Genomic DNA, 18,279 nt, shown 5'->3' with positions numbered 1-18,279 from the left:
CTCTCTCTTTGCTCAGAGGACCCCTTTCAATATTTCCTATAGAGCTGGTTTGGTGTTTGCAAATTCTTTCAGTTTTTGTTTGTCCTGGAAGCTTTTAATCTCTCCTTCTATTTTCAATGATAGCCTAGCTGGATATAGTATTCTTGGCTGCATGTTTTTCTCGTTTAGCGCTCTGAAAATATCATGCCAGCTCTTTCTGGCCTGCCAGGTCTCTGTGGATAAGTCTGCTGCCAATCTAACATTTTTAGCATTGTATGTTACAGACTTCTTTTCCCAGGCTGCTTCAGGATTTTCTCTTTGTCACTGAGCCTTGTAAATTTTACTATTAGGTGAAAGGGTGAGGACCTATTCTTATTGATTTTGAGGGGCGTTCTCTGAACCTCCTGAATTTTGATGCTTGTTCCCTTTGCCATATTGGGGAAATTCTCCCCAATAATTCTCTCCAGTATACCTTCTGCTCCCCTCTCTCTTTCTTCTTCTTCTGGAATCCCAATTATTCTAATGTTGTTTCGTCTTATGGTGTCACATATCTCTCGAATTCTCCCCTCGTGGTCCAGTAGCTGTTTGTCCCTCTTTTGCTCAGCTTCTTTATTCTCTGTCATTTGGTCTTCTATATCACTAATTCTTTCTACTGCCTCATTTATCCTAGCATTGAGAGTCTCCATTTTTGATTGCACCTCATTAATAGCTTTTTTGAGTTCAACTTGGTTAGATTTTAGTTCTTTTATTTCTCCAGAAAGGGCTTTTTTATCTCCTGAGAGGGTTTCTCTAATATATTCCATGCCTTTTTCGAGCCCAGCTAGAACCTTGAAAATTGTCATTCTGAACTCTAGATCTGACATATTACCAATGTCTGTATTGATTAGGTCCCTAGCCTTCGGTACTGCCTCTTATTCTTTTTTTTTGTGGTGAATTTTTCCGCCTTGTCACTTTGTCCAGATAAGAGTATATGAAGGAGCAAGAAAAATATTAAAAGGGTGGCAACAACCCCAGGAAAATATGCTTTAACCAAATCAGAAGAGATCCCAAATCATGACGGGGGAGAATGGGGATAAAAAGAGGTTCAGAAAGAAAGAAAGGAAAAAAAAAAAAAAAGGAAAGAAAGAAAGGAATTAAAAAAAGAAAACAAATAAAGAAAAGTATAAAAAAGAATATATATATATTAGATAAACTAGTTAAAAAACATTAAAAAAGGGTAAAAGTTAAAAAAATTTTAGCAGAAGAAGAGAAAAAAATGAAAAAGAAAAAAAAATTAACTGCCAGACTAAAGAATCATAGGGAGAAAGCCATGGGTTCCGTGCTTTGATTTTTCCTCCTTGGAATTCTGCTGCTCTCCTTGGTATTGAAACTGCACTCCTTAGTAGGTGAACTTGGTCTTGGCTGGATTTCTTGTTGATCTTCTGGGGGAGGGGCCTGGTGTAGTGATTCTCAAGTGTCTTTGCCCCAGGCGGAATGCACCACCCTTACCAGGGGCCAGGGGCCGGGTTTGCTTTTAGGAGCTTTTGTTCCCTGAGTGCTTTCAGTAGAGTTCCAGAGGACGGGAATACAAACGGTAGCCTCCCAGTCTCCGGCCTGGAGGAGCCGAGAGCCCCGGGCCCCACTCCTCAGTGCGCCCTCAGAGAAGAGTGCCCAGTAACTCCCGTCTGCCTGATCTCCAGCCGCTTTCTGAGCTCACTGAGCCTGGGACCGGTTCAAGGTACCCCTGAGCTGTGAGCTCACTGTCGGCTCTGCCTCTGTAGCCAGCCTCCCCGTTCTAATACCTGTAATCTCTGCAACACTCAGACACCTCCGATCCCTCTGTGATCCTGTGGGACCTGAGGCCACGCTGACCCCGCGTGGGCTTCCCCCCGGTTTAGCCTCTGGAGCGATGTTCCTCGGCGGAACAGACTTTTAAAAGTCCTGATTTTGTGCTCCGTTGCTCCGCCACTTGCTGGGAGCCGGCCCCTCCCCCTGGGGTCTATCTTCCTGTCGCTTTGGATTCACTTCTCCGCCAGTCCTACCTTTCAGAAAGTGGTTGTTTTTCTGTTTCTAGAATTGCTGTTCTTCTTCTCTTCGATCTGCGATCTGCGGATGGATTTGTAGGTGTTTGCAATCTTTAGATAAGCTATCTAGCTGATCTCCTGCTAGCTAAAGTAGTCTCAGCCTGCTACTTCTCCACCATCTTGACTCCTCCCCTTATCCTTTGTGGACATTCTTGTTTCTGAGCTAGTACTCAGTTAAATCTTGCAGGACTTCATATTTTATTGAAATCAGGGTGACTCCTCCCTATAATAATCAATCTCTTATGAGTAGCCCAAACAGATACTGGTTACCAGTGTTTACTTAAATTCTTATGTTTGCAAATGAGTGCAAAATCCCACCTCTCTAATAGCAAATCCAGCAAACAATAAGAATATCCAAGGAACAATCAAATTTTGAGCTGTGACACACTGAAATTTCAAAAGGAGGCATTCATATAGCTAAAGTAATTTTAAAAATATTTTCCCTGTATTTTTAAAAAGAAGAGAACGCCCCCCCTTTTCTTGGGAGTATGGGGGGTGGAGGGGAGAGGAAATCTTTTTTTCTTTTTTTTTTAATTTTTTGCCAGAGAGAGAATGAGAGTACATTAGTAGGGGGAGCAACAGGCAGAGAGAGAGGCGGACTCCTCGTTGAGCAAAAAGCCTGATGCGGGACTTAATCCTAAGACCTGAAGTTCATGACCTGCGCCAAAGGCAGATGGCTAACTGACTGAGCCACCCAGGTGTCCAGAGAGAGAAAGTTAAGCAGGTTCCACACCCAGTGCAGAACCTGAGGCAGGGATCGATCTCACCACCCTATGATCATGACTTGAGCCAAAATCAAGAGCAGGGATGCTTAACCGACTGAGCCATTCAGGTGCCCCAAAAGAAGAGGACTTCTGAGTAGAAATACTTTAATCTTTTCTTTTAGTCCTATACTAAAATGATAGAGAAGAAAAATTTTAAAACATATAAACCATAATAATAAAGATAATTACAGAAGGGACAGAAACTTTAATAAGTGATTTAGCAGGACTGGAAAAAGACATAACTGCAGTATGAATGGATAGGGAACATGGACAAAAAGAGAACCAATTTGCCCTATACAACCCCAATAAGGGTCAAAATGCTAGATACAGAAAAAAGTAAGAATATGACCCATCAAGGTTAAAGATGATGGGAATTAACTAGAAGTCTACACAACGCAAGAATAGACTTCCAGTCTTTTACCTCTAATCCAAGCAAAAAAATCAGAGGTTGCTTCTCTAGAGAAAACAGAACAACCTAAGAAGGAAAAAATCCTCCACTCAGCAGATACTGAGGGTCCTTCAATATCCATCTAGTACTATAAAATCAAGCCAGCCAATTGACCAGCCCAGCCCACATATAAAAAGTCTGGAATCAACTTTTTAATTCCTCACTCTTAAATATTAATAAACAGCAAATAATCATTAGATATTTGAAGAAAGATTCCAAAAGAAAAAAACCAAAATAAACATAAAGGACAAAATGCCTATTTGGAAAGAGACAGATAATATAAGGAACCTAAGAAATCTTAACAAAAACTAGCAGGAACACTCTACTTAATATAGTTACTGATAAAACAAAAATTGAATGATATGAATAAGGAATGGTATATAATAAATAGTTCCTGGAACCTGTCAAGGTAAGTAATTCAACAGAAATGGAGAGCTGAAATATGAAGTTGAGGGAATATATGAGGAAAGATAATTAAAACCAAAGGAAAGTATAAAAGAAAAAGATAAAAGATTGAGAATAATTCAGAAGCTCTAGTTTGTAATTAGCAAGAATTCCAGAAAGATATAGAGAAAATGAGGTAAAAACAAAAATCATAGAAAAAACTTTAAAAAATTTTACACAATATGTATATCCAAAGAGTCTACTAAATTACCCACACATTAAACAGGAAACATACAAACAACTACAACACAACTCAAATCCCAGGACATCTCTGTGAAACTACATAATGCCAAAAATAAAAGATTAAAGTGCCAGGAAAAAAAGGATTAATACATCTCTCAGAATAATAAAAACAGGCAAATAATATATAAAATGGATCAGAATGTAGACTCTTCTCAGTGGCAACCTGAATCCCAAAAAAGGAATGCATTCAGATTTTTTTGTAAAGATTTTATTTATTTATGTGACAGAGATCATAAGAAGGCAGAGAGACAGGCAGAAAGAGAGAGGGAAGCAGGCTCCCTGTTGAGCAGAGCCCGATGTGGGGCTCGATCCCAGGACCCTGAGCCAAAGGCAGAGGCTTTTTACCAATGAGCCACCCAGGCGCCCCTGCATTCAGATTTCTAATGGAAAAATCATTTCTTCCATCCTCACCAAATCATTAATATCAAATATTAGAGTAGATAAAAGAAATTTTTAGTAATGCAGTAACTAAAAAAAATTTACCATCCATTCTCCCTCTCTTTAAAAGTAAATTAAAGATATACTCTAGCAAAATGAGGGAATAAACTAAAAAGATACCCAAGAAATAGTGGACCCAATCCCACAATATGACAAAAGGAAGACTCTGAATGACAGTTCTAGAAAAAATTTCAGACAGTAATCTGTTCAGAATAAAAAGGTTGATTGAGATGGAGAGAAGAACAGAAATACTGTATTTTCAGTAAGTCTCTGAATATGATATGAATTTTTTTAAACTATGTATATGTATCACACTGAACTTCTTAAAATTTAGTAATATTAAATGCAGAAAAAATAGAAATAGTTATATGAAATCTTAGACTCATTTAGCTTTTAACTTCTGTTAGCATTTTGGGAAATTTCAAAGATGCCCTTAGAAGATTCTGCAATTTCTCTTCTCATAATTTTGTTTTCATTTTATAAACAAAAAGTAAAGTTAACTTGACCAGTGTTTACTATAACATTTCAGAGGTGATAATGACAGAAAAGAGCCATTAAGAGAGTCACAGTTTTTCTTAAAGTATCTGAAAAAAGTTTTGTTTTTATGGTACTTATCATTGGTTATCAATTCATGTATTGTCTCCTGAATTATACTACTTCTATTAATAGACGTGGCATGGTCGGATTAGCTGGTATTTATCATGCTTCATGTTTCAGAGCAATAAACCCAGACACAAAAGAGGGCATGTGGTATAGTAGTACAAGGACTCATAGTATCTTGAACATATTTTAGCTATTCCCCTACCACTTCTACCTTCTTTTTCCTTTGACTCTGAAGCTTCTGATGAGAAAATCTCCCCAGACTAATGAGCAGAAAAACACTATAAACCAGAGTCTATCTCCTAGTTACAGTTAAAATTCTAAGCTCTATGACTGAATATTTCAATCATGAAATCACTTTCCTCCCTTCGGAGAAGTCCCAAGATCTCGGATCCGAAAAAGATCTTCCACTTTCTTGCTCCCAGGCATAGCACAGAAAAGTTTATTTTCAAAAAGTAATCCAACATCCACAAAAATGGAAAAGAGTAATCCAAATAATACATTATCAAGTACTTACATAACAATTTTCAAGACTTTAATAGGATATTTACACTAACTGTCATTATTGTTACTAACACAGGAGCCATATTTCACTTCAACTAGCCTTTACTGAGCATCTGTCAAGAGTTTGGTTTTGATGGACACCAGGAATTTTAATTGGTCCCTGCTCATAAGAAGCTATAACATAAAACCCTGAGGAAGGTAATCCAGAAAATAAGGTCAGCAGAGAAGTTAGATTGTTCATTCTCAACCATAATTTTAAGCAAAATGCGGCTAGTCTACAAAAAACAAACACAGATTTAAAACTAACCAAAAGATACCCATGATTTAAAATTATTCTTTAGTTTTCTTCTGTTCATCTGACCTTGTCTTTAAGTTTGAACCAAAAACAGTACTACCAAATAAGAAGATAGCTTCTAATATCAGCCCACCCTGTGTCTGTGGACAAGTCTCATCACTGCTACAAGTCTCAATTTTCTCAAAAAAAAAAAAAAAAGGACTGAGGAAGACTAAACTTGAAGTTTTCAAACAGAATTTAAATTATATGACTATGATTATGTAAGTAAAAACCGCTGTTTATTTCTTATGTAGCTGAAATTATAGTAGCAGCCACTGATGACTGAATGTCTATGATACTTCTAATTTTACAACTACTATTTCTAATTCTGTCAACAATTTTATAAATATAAGGAAATAGGAGAAAAATTGGCTTGCCAAATATCACACAGCTCATAAATGTTGGGGACTGTACTGAAAGCATCACAAAAAAAAAAAAAATTTTCTCCAACACAAGTTTGTTATGTATTACTTACAAGCATTATTTCTACAGAAATTTGAATAGGCATTAGAAACCCATTTAACTTAAAAGAAAGTAAAGTCAATCCATTTCACAGTTCAAAATATCAGAACTAAAAACGTTCATATATACTCACCTGATGCAACAGACGTTTCAGTTTGAGTAACTGAGTTTTTACAGCAGTACAATCTTGGACCATGTGCCGGAGTGTCATCTCATCTAATATCACTGTATTTTCGGGTACATCTACAAACATCTTCTGAGCCTGGAAAAAGGGGGTCCCTCCATAGCTTTCAAAATGACCCAAAGGAGATTCTCTATAGGGAGAGCCTCTGGAAGGACAGGGGAAGAAGTTGGAGGGAAAAGATATATAATATAATTTCAGAAAGAAATAGGGTAATGAAATTATTGCAGTGATTATTACAAATCATTTATCATTATCACATTTGACTTTTGTTTACCTCAGATAATGAATTTGTTTGCACCAAAATTTCCAATCAGTTCTAGTTCTCATAATTATCTTCTGCACTCCTCCCCCTTTTGTGCTTTCTACAGATTGGTGAATAAACCTTTTTCTTTAGGAAATAGACGAGAAACAAAAAATTCTAGGGAAAGGTCTTGTCTGAAAAAAATTATACTTACTTTCTTGCCTGAACAGATTGTCCGTTCTTTAGCTTTTGACTTTAATTGGCCTCTTGAATTTCACATCTTATTTTTAGCCCCATAATTATGTTACCTATGTTAATTCCCAGTTTGGTCACATATTGCTAGATTCCATTCTCTTCTAAGTCCCAGCAAACAGTTAAGACAGATGAACTGTTACTTCTTGTTTTGTTTTTTCATTATTGATAAATCTTCTTTTCCAATAAAGGTTAAACTTGGTTTTATAAAAGTCTTATACAAACCACCTATTTCATAATCTTAAACTATATTTCGAAAAAATCTACTCTAAGAAAATTTAAACCTCCCTTTAGTTTCATATAACATGCATGCTGAAAAAAGCAGGAAAAAAATAACCTAGGGCCGATTTGTTTCATGGATGTGAAAAACACAATGTTTTAATCATAAGTCATTAGCTGCATCAATTATGAAATTACTGCATTCATATAATACATAGTTCCAGTTGGTTCTTAAGACATGAAATTAGTATATATGTAAATAGATATATACATATATATGGGGGCGCCTGGGTGGCTCAGTCTTTAAGCGTCTGCCTTCAGCTCAGGTCATCCCAGGGTCTTGAAATCAGGCCCCGCATGGGGCTCCCTGCTCAGCAGGAGGCCTGCTTCTCCCTCTCCCACTCCCCCTGCTTATATTCCCTCTCTCGCTGTCTCTCTGTCAAATAAATAAATAGATGACATTTTAATAAATATATATATGTATAAATATACACATATAAATATAAAAATTTTAAAAAACAAAATATATAAAATAACACACTGAAAGAGTATTCTCTCCAAATAATGGTTATGTTAACATATCAGGATTAAAGTTAAATTCATGATGCATTAAATTTGCAAAAGCCACAACACATTAATTTTTAACCAGACTGAAAAAGTAGAAACATGGTTTTCACTAAATTTTCTAGTTTTCAAACAAATAGTCCCAAATTTCCAAACTCTTAAATATTCAATATAAGCTTGGTTTTCACAAGATTATATTTTTCTGAAACTATTTTTCATATGGGATTTCAGGTCTGATTCTGGTTTTAACCTAATTAAAAAAAAATTTAAGAACTTCTAAATTGCTGATCTATAGTTAAGATCTAATGTGTTTATATAGAATTCTGCTTTATTTTTATGGTTCAAGTCATAGTTGAATTATTAAATTTCAAATACTGATCAATTAGTATGATTTAACCATTCATTACTGAATAGATGGATAATCTATACAGGAAGTGATAAAAAAAATACATAGTAATAATAAGTTAGCAAAGCAGTAAAACAAAAATACAGAATTATCTGGCATATGAAGAAAAGAGATAAACGATATTTTCGGGGAAAAAAGCTGACATACTTAGGAAGATTTTCTTGGGCAGAAAAGAACCTGGGATGAACTATAAAGTTTGAATTTGACTGGAATGAAAAGTGAAGGCTTTCTGGAAAAAGAAAATAAAAAGCAATGGCACAAAGTGCAAGACATGTTTTTCAGGGACAGGGACACACTTAAATATGGCTTATGAGGCCAAAGATAGACTGAATCCAATATATTCTTTAACTTTATCCCTTAACACATCTGCCTTCCTTAAACTGACTTCTTAAGCCACAGTCAATTACCTGAGACTGCCTGAAGCACACTACAATCTCCCCCATCTCCAAACCTATGTCAAACTCTCTTTACTCCTGGCCAGGCTACCCACCCTATCCTCCATTGCCACTTGATCTAGAGAATGATAACTCTTCTTCATCTTAAATTAGTTGGCATTTCCTCAAGGAAAGCTTCCTTAATCCCCCCAAAGCAGGGTTTGGTACTTCCACGGGTGTCCTTATAGAGCCCTCTAATATGCCCCACCATATTACCTGACATATTATATTGTGTTCAATTGGCAATCTGTGCCAAATTATAAACTCCATGAAGACACACACTGTATATTCTTTTCCTCTATATCAGAGACCAGTTAGCTTTTTATTTGTTTATTTTTGTTGTTGTTGCTTTCCCTGAATGATTAAGGATCATGGATTTTAACCACTAGGTTATTTCTTTTCAAGCTTCCAATGCTGAAATTCTAAAGTTCTTTAGTTACTACTTTAAAAGTATAATCTGGAAGCAGTTACATTAAAAAGTCCCAGTTAATAACAAATTAAACTTTACTTGTTATGTTACCAAGTGAATAAAACAAAGAGTGGAAAGGAAAGAGACTGAATGAGGCTGGTCTGCAATCTACAATATAAGAAACAGGTACAGAGTAAGGCTTATTTTAGGTTGACTAAAAATTAACTACATGTAACAAACTAATGAATTAAAAACATTCAAAAGAAGAGTCACAAGTTTTTATCATTAACAATACAGAGTCAAAGATTTGGTACCTAGAAAACTGTAATGGTATATAAGAGCCACCTCTCACCTAGGAGTAAGGTTTAAATCCTGACTAACAGTAACCAGCTACTAAAAATACTTAATGTCTTTGGGCCATAATTTCTTTAACTCCCAATGTTCTCCAGTGCAAAATAAATAAAGCTCATATACCTTAGGTTGCATTTCAAATACTTACACCATGAGACCCAAAATGAAACTTATATCTTCCCCTCATACTAAAATGCTACTTCCTCTAAAAGCCCTTCCTGATCCTCTCAACTAGATAAAACTAGCACATTAGGATCCTTAATTTACTTAGTACAAATTAAAGAAATCTATATAGCTATCACCTCTAATTAGATTATAAGATCTTTGAAAACTCATTTTTATATTAACTATACAGATTACCTGAGTTCAAATCTCACCTTTGTCACTTACTAGCTAGTAACAGGACAAGTTACTTTATCAATCCTTCATTTTCTTGGTCTATAAAATGAGGATAATAACAGCACTTACCTCATTAGGTTGGTATAAGTCTCAAATGAGGTAATATATGTTTTAAAGTGCTTGGAACAGTGCCTGACATATAGTAAATGTTAACTAATTGCTATTGTATTACTGTGGTTAGTATAATTTCCAACTTCTGTATATTGAAAAAATTTTCTAACATAAAAGTCCAAAGAATACTATAATGCCCTATAACCTTCACCTATATTCCCCAATTGATAATTTTTTTTAAATTTTTTAGTTCATGATATGTAGGGTTTTTTTTTTTTTAAGATTTTGTTTATTTATTGGACAGACAAAGACCACAAGTAGGCAGAGAGGCAGGCAGAGAAAGAGAGAGGGAAGCAGGCTCCCTGCCGAGCAGAGAGCTCGATGCGGGGCTCGATCCCGGACACTGAGATCATGACCTGAGCCAAAGGCAGAGGCTCAACCCACTGGGCCACCCAGGTGCCCCCCCAATTGATAAATTTTAACACAATTTGTTTATACCCAGGTATTTGGTGTGAAACCATCTGACAATACACTGGAAATAACATAACACCCTTACTGAACTTAGCTGGAAAAAAATGAAGATAACTGAGAAGGTCAAGAGGCAAAAGAAGACAAAGATGTAACAGAAAACAAATATATACCAGGGGTTATTTTCAGAAAATAAATGGATACCATTAAAGATAGGAGAGGGAAAAAATAGGACAGAAAGGAAATGAAGATTTTGAGATTCCACATTCTGAGAGGATGATGCAGTTCACACATGTCAATCTGAACCTTTAAAACAGAATGAGTTCCAAGAGTCCCAAGCTTGAAGACATAAAGAATGTAAAGAAAAATAAACATGGGACAATAGTGGAATTATTGGACACAAGAACCCATAATAAGTTGACAGGCATAAATCTATTTGTATACAGACTTTAACAATCGTGGATTTCTGGTAGAGAACTTAAATAGTGAAAGCAAAAGAAGACTGCATGCTGTCTGGGGGAACACACTGGACTATTAGCAGTGTGTTAGTACAAGCAGACTGCAGCTAACCACAGGCCAGACAGGCTATTGAATATGAAGAAGGGAACCAATATAGGGATGGGTTAAGGCAAAAATGAGTTCAGTAGTTACAGAAGCATGAGAAAGAACTGTCTACCATCACCAATATTGTACAATATTGTTCTAGAAGTATAGATAATAAAGTCATCCCCCCAAAACAACTGCATCAGAATAACTGCAAAAAGGAATCTCTAAGAGATAAGTTTTTTTAAACTCATTTAAATTGAATCCATACAATAGCATCAACAATCCACACACCTAATAATCACATCAATGCATAATCATTATTGCAGTTTTAAAGAAATCTCTCCAAATACGTGGCTGTACCCACATACTTATACCCTTCACTTCTACCGGAGCTTCTTAATTACTAAGATGTGTGATTCTGTGCTACTCTGAAGGCTTGTGATTCACACATGAGAACAGTAAGTGGAAATGTGTGTGTGAGAGACAGGGAGAAAGAGAATTTTTCTTCTTCATTTATTTCCTAATCTGAGTTACACTTTGACCTCACAAAACCTTTAGTGTTTCTTTTTTCATCTTTAATAAAAGTTGTATATTAAAAATTAAACATGTATTTTTATATTCATGGTTATTATATTTTTTCAATGTTTCAATTTTTTCAATGTTTTTTCAACTTTTTCAACATACCCTCAATTAAAATCCCACCAAATTATTTTGTGAATGTCAACAAAGTGATTCTAAAGTTCATACGAACAAGAAGAAGAGCCAGGATAACCAATACAAAGAAAAAGAAAGTCAGAATACTGACACTATCTGATTTTCAGACTTACTACACAAAGTAATAGTAATTAAGACAGTAGTATGGATGAAAAAATATACAAATGACTATAACAAAACAGAGAATCCAAAATATATCCACACATATAGTCAAATGATCTTTGACAAAAGAGCAAAGGCAATTCAAAGAACACAGGATAACAGAAATACCATATGATCTAGTAATTCTGCTACTGACGGGAAAAACAAAAACACTAATTTAAAAACATACATGCACCCTTATAATTACTGCAGCATATTTATAATAGCCGAGATAATTACGTATTGGGACACAACCCAAGTGTCCACTAATAGATGAATGAATGGATAAAGATGTGGTGTGTGTATGTGCATGTATGCACACAATGGAATATTACTCAACTATTAAAAAAAAAAAGAAAACATCTTGCCACTTGCAACAACATGAACGGACCTACAAGGTATTATGCTAGGTAAAATAAGTCAGACAAAGAGAGATAAATACCATGATTTCACTTATACATGGAACCTAAAAAACAAATGAACAAAGAAACAAAGAAACAGACTTTTAAATACAGAGAACAAACTGATGGGTGCCAATGGGAATCTAAAAAGGAGGATAAGGAAAATGAATAAAGGGTAGAAATGGGTACAAATTCCCAGTTACAAAATAATTAAGTCACAGAGATGAAAACTACAGCACAGAGAATATAGTCAATAATATTATAATAATGTTGTTTTGGTGACAGATGGTGACTATATTTATGATGAGTACTGAGTAATGTATAAAACTGTTGAATCAGTATGTTGTATACCTGAAACTAATATAACACTGTATTTTTATTACACTTCAATAAAAGAAAAACAAAAAAAACCTAGGAAAAGAAAAAAAACCAAAAAAACAAAAAGGAGACTGGATAGTCTTTTCAACGATGATACTAAAAAAACTAGAATCCATACAGAAAGAAATGATCCTTTACATGGTACACAAAAATTAACTCAACATGTATCAAAGACCTAAAGGTAAAATGTAAAACTACAAGGTAGTGAAGAAGAAAGTCCAGGGGACATTGGGTTGGCAGTAACGTTTTAGATACACACAAAAAGTATCACCTATGAAAGAAAATAATTTGTAAACCTGAGTGCATAAAATTTAAAATATCTGCTCTTTGAAAAAACACCATTAGGAGATTTGGAAAAAAAAAGTCATAGACTAGGAGAAAATATTTATAAAATATCTGATAAAGGACTGGTATCTAAAAAGACAAAGAGCTCTTAAAATTCAACAAGAAAACAAAGAACAAAATTTAAAAACAATCAAAAGTTCTAAACAGACATCTCACTAAAGAAGATGTACAAATGGCAAATAAGCATACGAAAAAACACTCAACATTTTATATTTTTAGGGAACTGCAAATTGAAACAATAGGATATCACTACACACCTATAGAATGGTTAAAATTCAAAACACACCACCAAAATGCTGGTGAGGATGATAACAACAGGGGCTCTCATTCACTGCTAGAGAAAATGCAATATGTACAGCCAATTTGGCAGTTTTGTACCAAACTCAACATCTTACTATATGATCCAGCAACTGTGCTTCTTGATATTTACCAAAATGAGTTCAAAACTTACACAGATAAAGGTTTAGAGCAGCTTTATCCACAATGGTCAAGTTTTGGAAGCAATCAAGATGTGTTTTAGGAGGTAAGTGGACAAATGAACTACAGTACACCCACACAATAGACTATTATTTAATGACAGAAAGAAATGAGCTATCAAGGCATGAAAAGGCATGGAGGAAACATAAATGCATATTGCTGAGAGAAAGAAGCCAATCTGAGAAGACTACAACTATATGGCATTCTGAGAAAGGCAAAGCTATGAAGACAGGAAAAAGATCAGTGGTTGCCCTTAGTTTTGGTGGAGGTTAAGGGAGAAGAAAGGGATAATACAAGGACAACATGGGAGTCTAAGGGCAGTGCAATTATTCAGTATGATAGGTAATGGTAAATATATATCATTAGGTATTTGTCAAAGGTCACAGAATGTATACACAAAGAGTGAACCCCAAAGTAAACTATGGATTTTAATTAATAACCATGTATCAATATTGACTGATCAACTGTAACAACTAATGCAAGATGTTAATAATAGTAAAAATTATATAAAAGAGGGTGAGGGAGTATATGAGAACTCTCTGTGCTTTCTGCTAAATATTGCTAAAACTAAAACTGCTCCAAGAAATGAAGTCTATTAGTTTAAAAAAAAAAAAAACAAGACAGAAGTATTTCCACAATGGCAGAATGAAGATCTCCAAAAAGTCCACTCCTCCATAAAAGTACTGATGACACTGGCAAATTTGTTAAAATCAACTTACTCAGTACTGTGGAAATCAACCAAATGCCTGCCACAACCAAGGAAGAAAGAAAGGAAGGAAGGAAGAAAGAAAGGGAGTGAGGGAGGGAGGGAAAAAAAAGAAAACCCAGCTGAATCTTGGTAAGAACAAGCTCTGTGGATTTTAATTTACTCTGTTGCCATGCCTATCTTCCCAGCTCTGTGGTAGCCTGGAAAAATAAGAGCCTTAGAAGCATAATAGCAGTGAAACTCAGCAATCACTAGGAAGAAGGGTGAAATGGTAAAGTGGGTTTGGAATTGCTGGTAAAGTACCATTTCCAGAAAATAGTTACTATTTGACCTAACTAGCACCTCCCTAGAAAAGGCCCACTCTTGGTTGTTGTTTTATTTGACCCAGTTCCGAGGTTTTTCAGTAGGAACAGACTTATCTCTAGCACATGTGTTGAAAAAAATCAGAGCAATTTTTAAAAATATTACACTGCCAGAGACGGCGATCAAAACAAGAAGGTGATTGGGGTGCCTGGGCTCAGTGGGTTAAAAGCCTCTGCCTTCAGCTCAGGTCATGATCCCAGAGTCCTGGGATCGAGTCCCGCATCAGGCTCTCTGCTCAGCGGGGAGCCTGTGTCCCGCCTCTCTCTGCCTACCTCTATGCCTACTTGTGATCTCTATCAAATAAATAAATAAAATCTATTTAAAAAAAGAATATAAAAAACAAGAAGGTGATCAAAAAACTTAAAAGAAAAACCTGAGGAAGGAGATACCCACAGGAGGCATTGAAATACCCCAACATATTCTTGATCACAGAGAAGGCCATACACCTGTGTTGGGCTGTGTGCATGCCAAGGAAATACCTGGAAAGGCCTTCACCTCTCATCTTTGGCTGACCTAGAGTCTCTGAGCAAGGAGGAAATGAAAATTAAGGCAGAGCTGCAATATCAAGTTGTTGAAAGTATCCCTAAACACATACACACATAGAGCCCCATGGCAAAGTCAGGGATACTTACTGGTTCAAGGCATTTAAAAAAATTGTTGTCTAGTTATTAGCTCAACAAACTCCAAAATTTATTAAATTAAGAGAAACACATAAACTATCAAAAGCTAAAGAAAGGGGCGCCTGGATGGCTCAGAGGGTTAGGCCTCTGCCTTCAGCTCGGGTCGTGGTCTCGGGGTCCTGGGATTGAGGCCCACATCAGGCTCTCTGCTTGGCAGGGAGCCTGCTTCCCCCTCTCTCTGTTTGCCTCTCTGCCTACTTATGATCTCTGTCTGTTAAATAAATGAATAAAATGTTAAAACAAAAAAGACTTCAAATCTGCCTTTAAAAAAAAAACAGCTGAAGAAAAAGTGAGAATCCTGAACAATGCAAGAAAAATATGATTCATCAGAAGACACACTCAGTAAGATTAACAGCTGATTTTTCATAAGAATGCATGGGGTTCAAAAATGTTAAATGGAAGATTGTCAACCAAGAATTCTATATCCAGCAAAATTAGTCTTCAAAATTAAAGAAAAATTAAAACATTACCATATAAACAAAAAGTGAGAGAATGTGTTGCATTCAGACTTTCCCTACAAGATAAACTGCAGTTGGAGACTTTAATACTTCTTCCTCATTAATGAACAGAACTAGGAAAAAGGTCAGCAAAACAGAAAGCTTGAATAATACCACAAACTAACAAATCCAAATAAATATCTATAGAATATCTATAGAATATCTACAGAGATTAAATTAGTAATCAAAAAACTTTCACAAAGAAAAGTCCAAGCCCAAATAACTGCACTGGTGAATTCTATAAGCTCTTCCAAAAACAGAAATGAAAGAAACACTTTCCTATTCAATGTATATGACCATAATACCATCTAAAAAAAAAAAAAATTACAGAGCAATACTTATTATGAATATATACACAAAAATCCTCAACACAGTACTAGCAAATTGAATCTAGCAATACATAAAAGGATTATATACCATGACCAACTAGAATTTATCTAAGAAATGCAAGATTGGTTCAACATACGTAAATCAATGTTGTATACCACATTAAGAGATGCAATAAAAAAATGATTATCTCAGTAGTCAGAAACAGAATTTGACAAACTCCAACACTCTTTCATGACAAAAACACTCAACAAAATATGAACAGAAGTGAACTTCCTCAATTATAAAGACTACCTATAAAAACGCATAGCTAACATCATACTTAACAGTAAGAGATTAAATGCTTTACCCCTAACATTAGAAAGGCATAAATGTTTGCTCTCACCACTCCTGTTCAACACTTTATTGGAGGTTCTAGTCATCGGAAGTATGCAGGAGGAAAAAAGTAACTGGATGGGAAAGAAAAAAGTAAAACTATGTCGAATCTCTGATGACATGATCTTGTATAGAGAATCCTAAGACACTAAGGAGCCAGGAGGTTAAATGAATCATGTATATGAACACTGGAGACATTCAGGACTGCAGCAAAGCTTATGATGAAGAGGCAAAATGAGCCAAGGGCAAGATTTTTGTGAGTGAGCTGTAGGGACCAATAAGGAGGATCTGATATAGCCAAATGCCCTAAGTCTCAAAGGAAAGAGTCTGAAGAATAAATAACTTTGATGAGAAGCAAATAAGGAGTGAAGACAAAGACCCTACCTCCACATAGTGAAGTACTAGAATGACTGGAAAATAAGAATCTTCATATAAAAACAGGGAAAGAAGGAGGCTGCGGAAGAAAGAGGAGTGAAAGCTTAGGCCAGATGGAAAGAGAGCATAGTATTATCATAAGTGTGTAAACCTGGTGATTCACAGACCTGTACCCCTGGGGATAAAAATATATGTTTATAAAAAATAAAAAAATTTAATAAAAAAAATACAAAGGAAAGTGATCAGAGGTTCAGAACTACCAGTCCCCTAAATTATGGATAAGACAGATTCCTATAATTTAAAAAACAAAACAAAACAAAAAGGACAATGATGGGAATTAAAGGATAGAAAGGAAAGGGAACTTACACTCAAGAAGTCATAGAATGGGAAGAGATACTTTTACACATGTAATGTCAAAAGGCCCTGGGATTAATGCATCCAAACTTTTTAAAATCAAGGCATGGAGAGAAAAGAATAGTTTAAAGGTATACTGGAGAGTAAGGCTTATCTTAAATGGGGTCTCTCCTCTCTGTACCATCCAAATTCATAACTAGCTCTAGGGGATCTAGATGTCACAAACCCAGATGGCCACCCCAAAGCCTGAAGGGATCCATAAAATGGTTAATCTATAACTATTCATGAAAAACCAGTGTGCCCAGTTGTTGGGATGTTCTGCATTGAGTTAAATGAGCAACCCCCAAGAATATGGTACATTTCTCTCTCCTCCCTAAGAATCACCAGTGTTGATGATCCAAAAATCACTAGTCCCTCAAAATACACCATGTAAAAGGACCTGCGGTCATATGTCTTATGAAATGGCTAAATATTCTATCTTTTACCACATTTTGTAAAATCATAGTACTATATTTATATATTAAAGGTAATGCAAAGTCCACTTTACAAAAAACTCATTTAACATTGATTTGTTTATTCCTGTACTTATTTGATCAAAAAATCATTCTTCTACACCTTTTAACATCTGAGGATATGGTTTTTGGAAACTGTTCTTTAACTTTTCTGAAAGATGACTAATCAGTCTCAGCTTGCTTATCCTCAGGGTCAGAGATTACTACCTCCATCCATGTAATTCATTCCATTTGGGACAGTATAATTTATAATCCCATTTTAACCGAAATTTGTCACTCTTTATCTTAGAGAGTTTTGCTGTTAGAGTTAGAGATCACATCTGTTCATTCCTTCAAATGACTTAGCAATCCAGGTATGAACTAAACTCTCTAAAAAGTCCATAGTACTGATACATGTTTTTGTACATGTTATTTTTTTCCATCTGAATACTCATCCTTCTATAGAAACCACTCCTCTACAATCTCTACAGTCACACTTACCCGATCAATAGTAACTTCCTTTACAGACCACTACCCTAGACAAAATCCAGATGCTGCATGTCTCTGGAGTCCTATATAAATCACTTTAATTAAGCACCTATCATCATTGTACTGCACTAACACTGTAATATACCTACCTCTCCCACAGAGTCAACATCCAAAAAGTATTTACTACTCAACTTTGCATGGGATGGAAGAGGCACATGAATTTCTACATAACCAATAACTGTGATGACTCCAACTGAGCTCATGCATTACATAATTGTTTTTAGCATCCTCAGAACAATGCTCTAAGAAGCCATTACCAATCCACAGCTATCACCTCTCCCACTATCTCCAAATTCATCCTGG

General features: G+C 35.5%; 1 protein-coding gene across 10 annotated transcripts in view; it reads right to left on the bottom strand.

The window, feature by feature from the left end:
- The window catches only part of CCSER2 (coiled-coil serine rich protein 2), a 187,822-nt gene that overhangs the window by 76,828 nt on the left and 92,715 nt on the right, over positions 1 to 18,279 (bottom strand). For all 10 annotated transcript variants that reach the window (XM_082719676.1, XM_082719677.1, XM_082719678.1 and 7 more), the window contains one exon: positions 6,413 to 6,608. In XM_082719676.1, the coding sequence (XP_082575802.1) occupies positions 6,413 to 6,608 (196 nt within the window). The remainder of the gene's footprint in view (positions 1 to 6,412; positions 6,609 to 18,279) is intronic.

This window comes from Mustela nivalis (genome assembly GCF_964662115.1).
Source record: "Mustela nivalis genome assembly, chromosome: 2".
NCBI lineage: Eukaryota > Metazoa > Chordata > Mammalia > Carnivora > Mustelidae > Mustela > Mustela nivalis.
The sequence above is the reverse complement of the archived record's forward strand: the minus strand, read 5'-3'. Positions and strand labels throughout refer to the sequence as shown.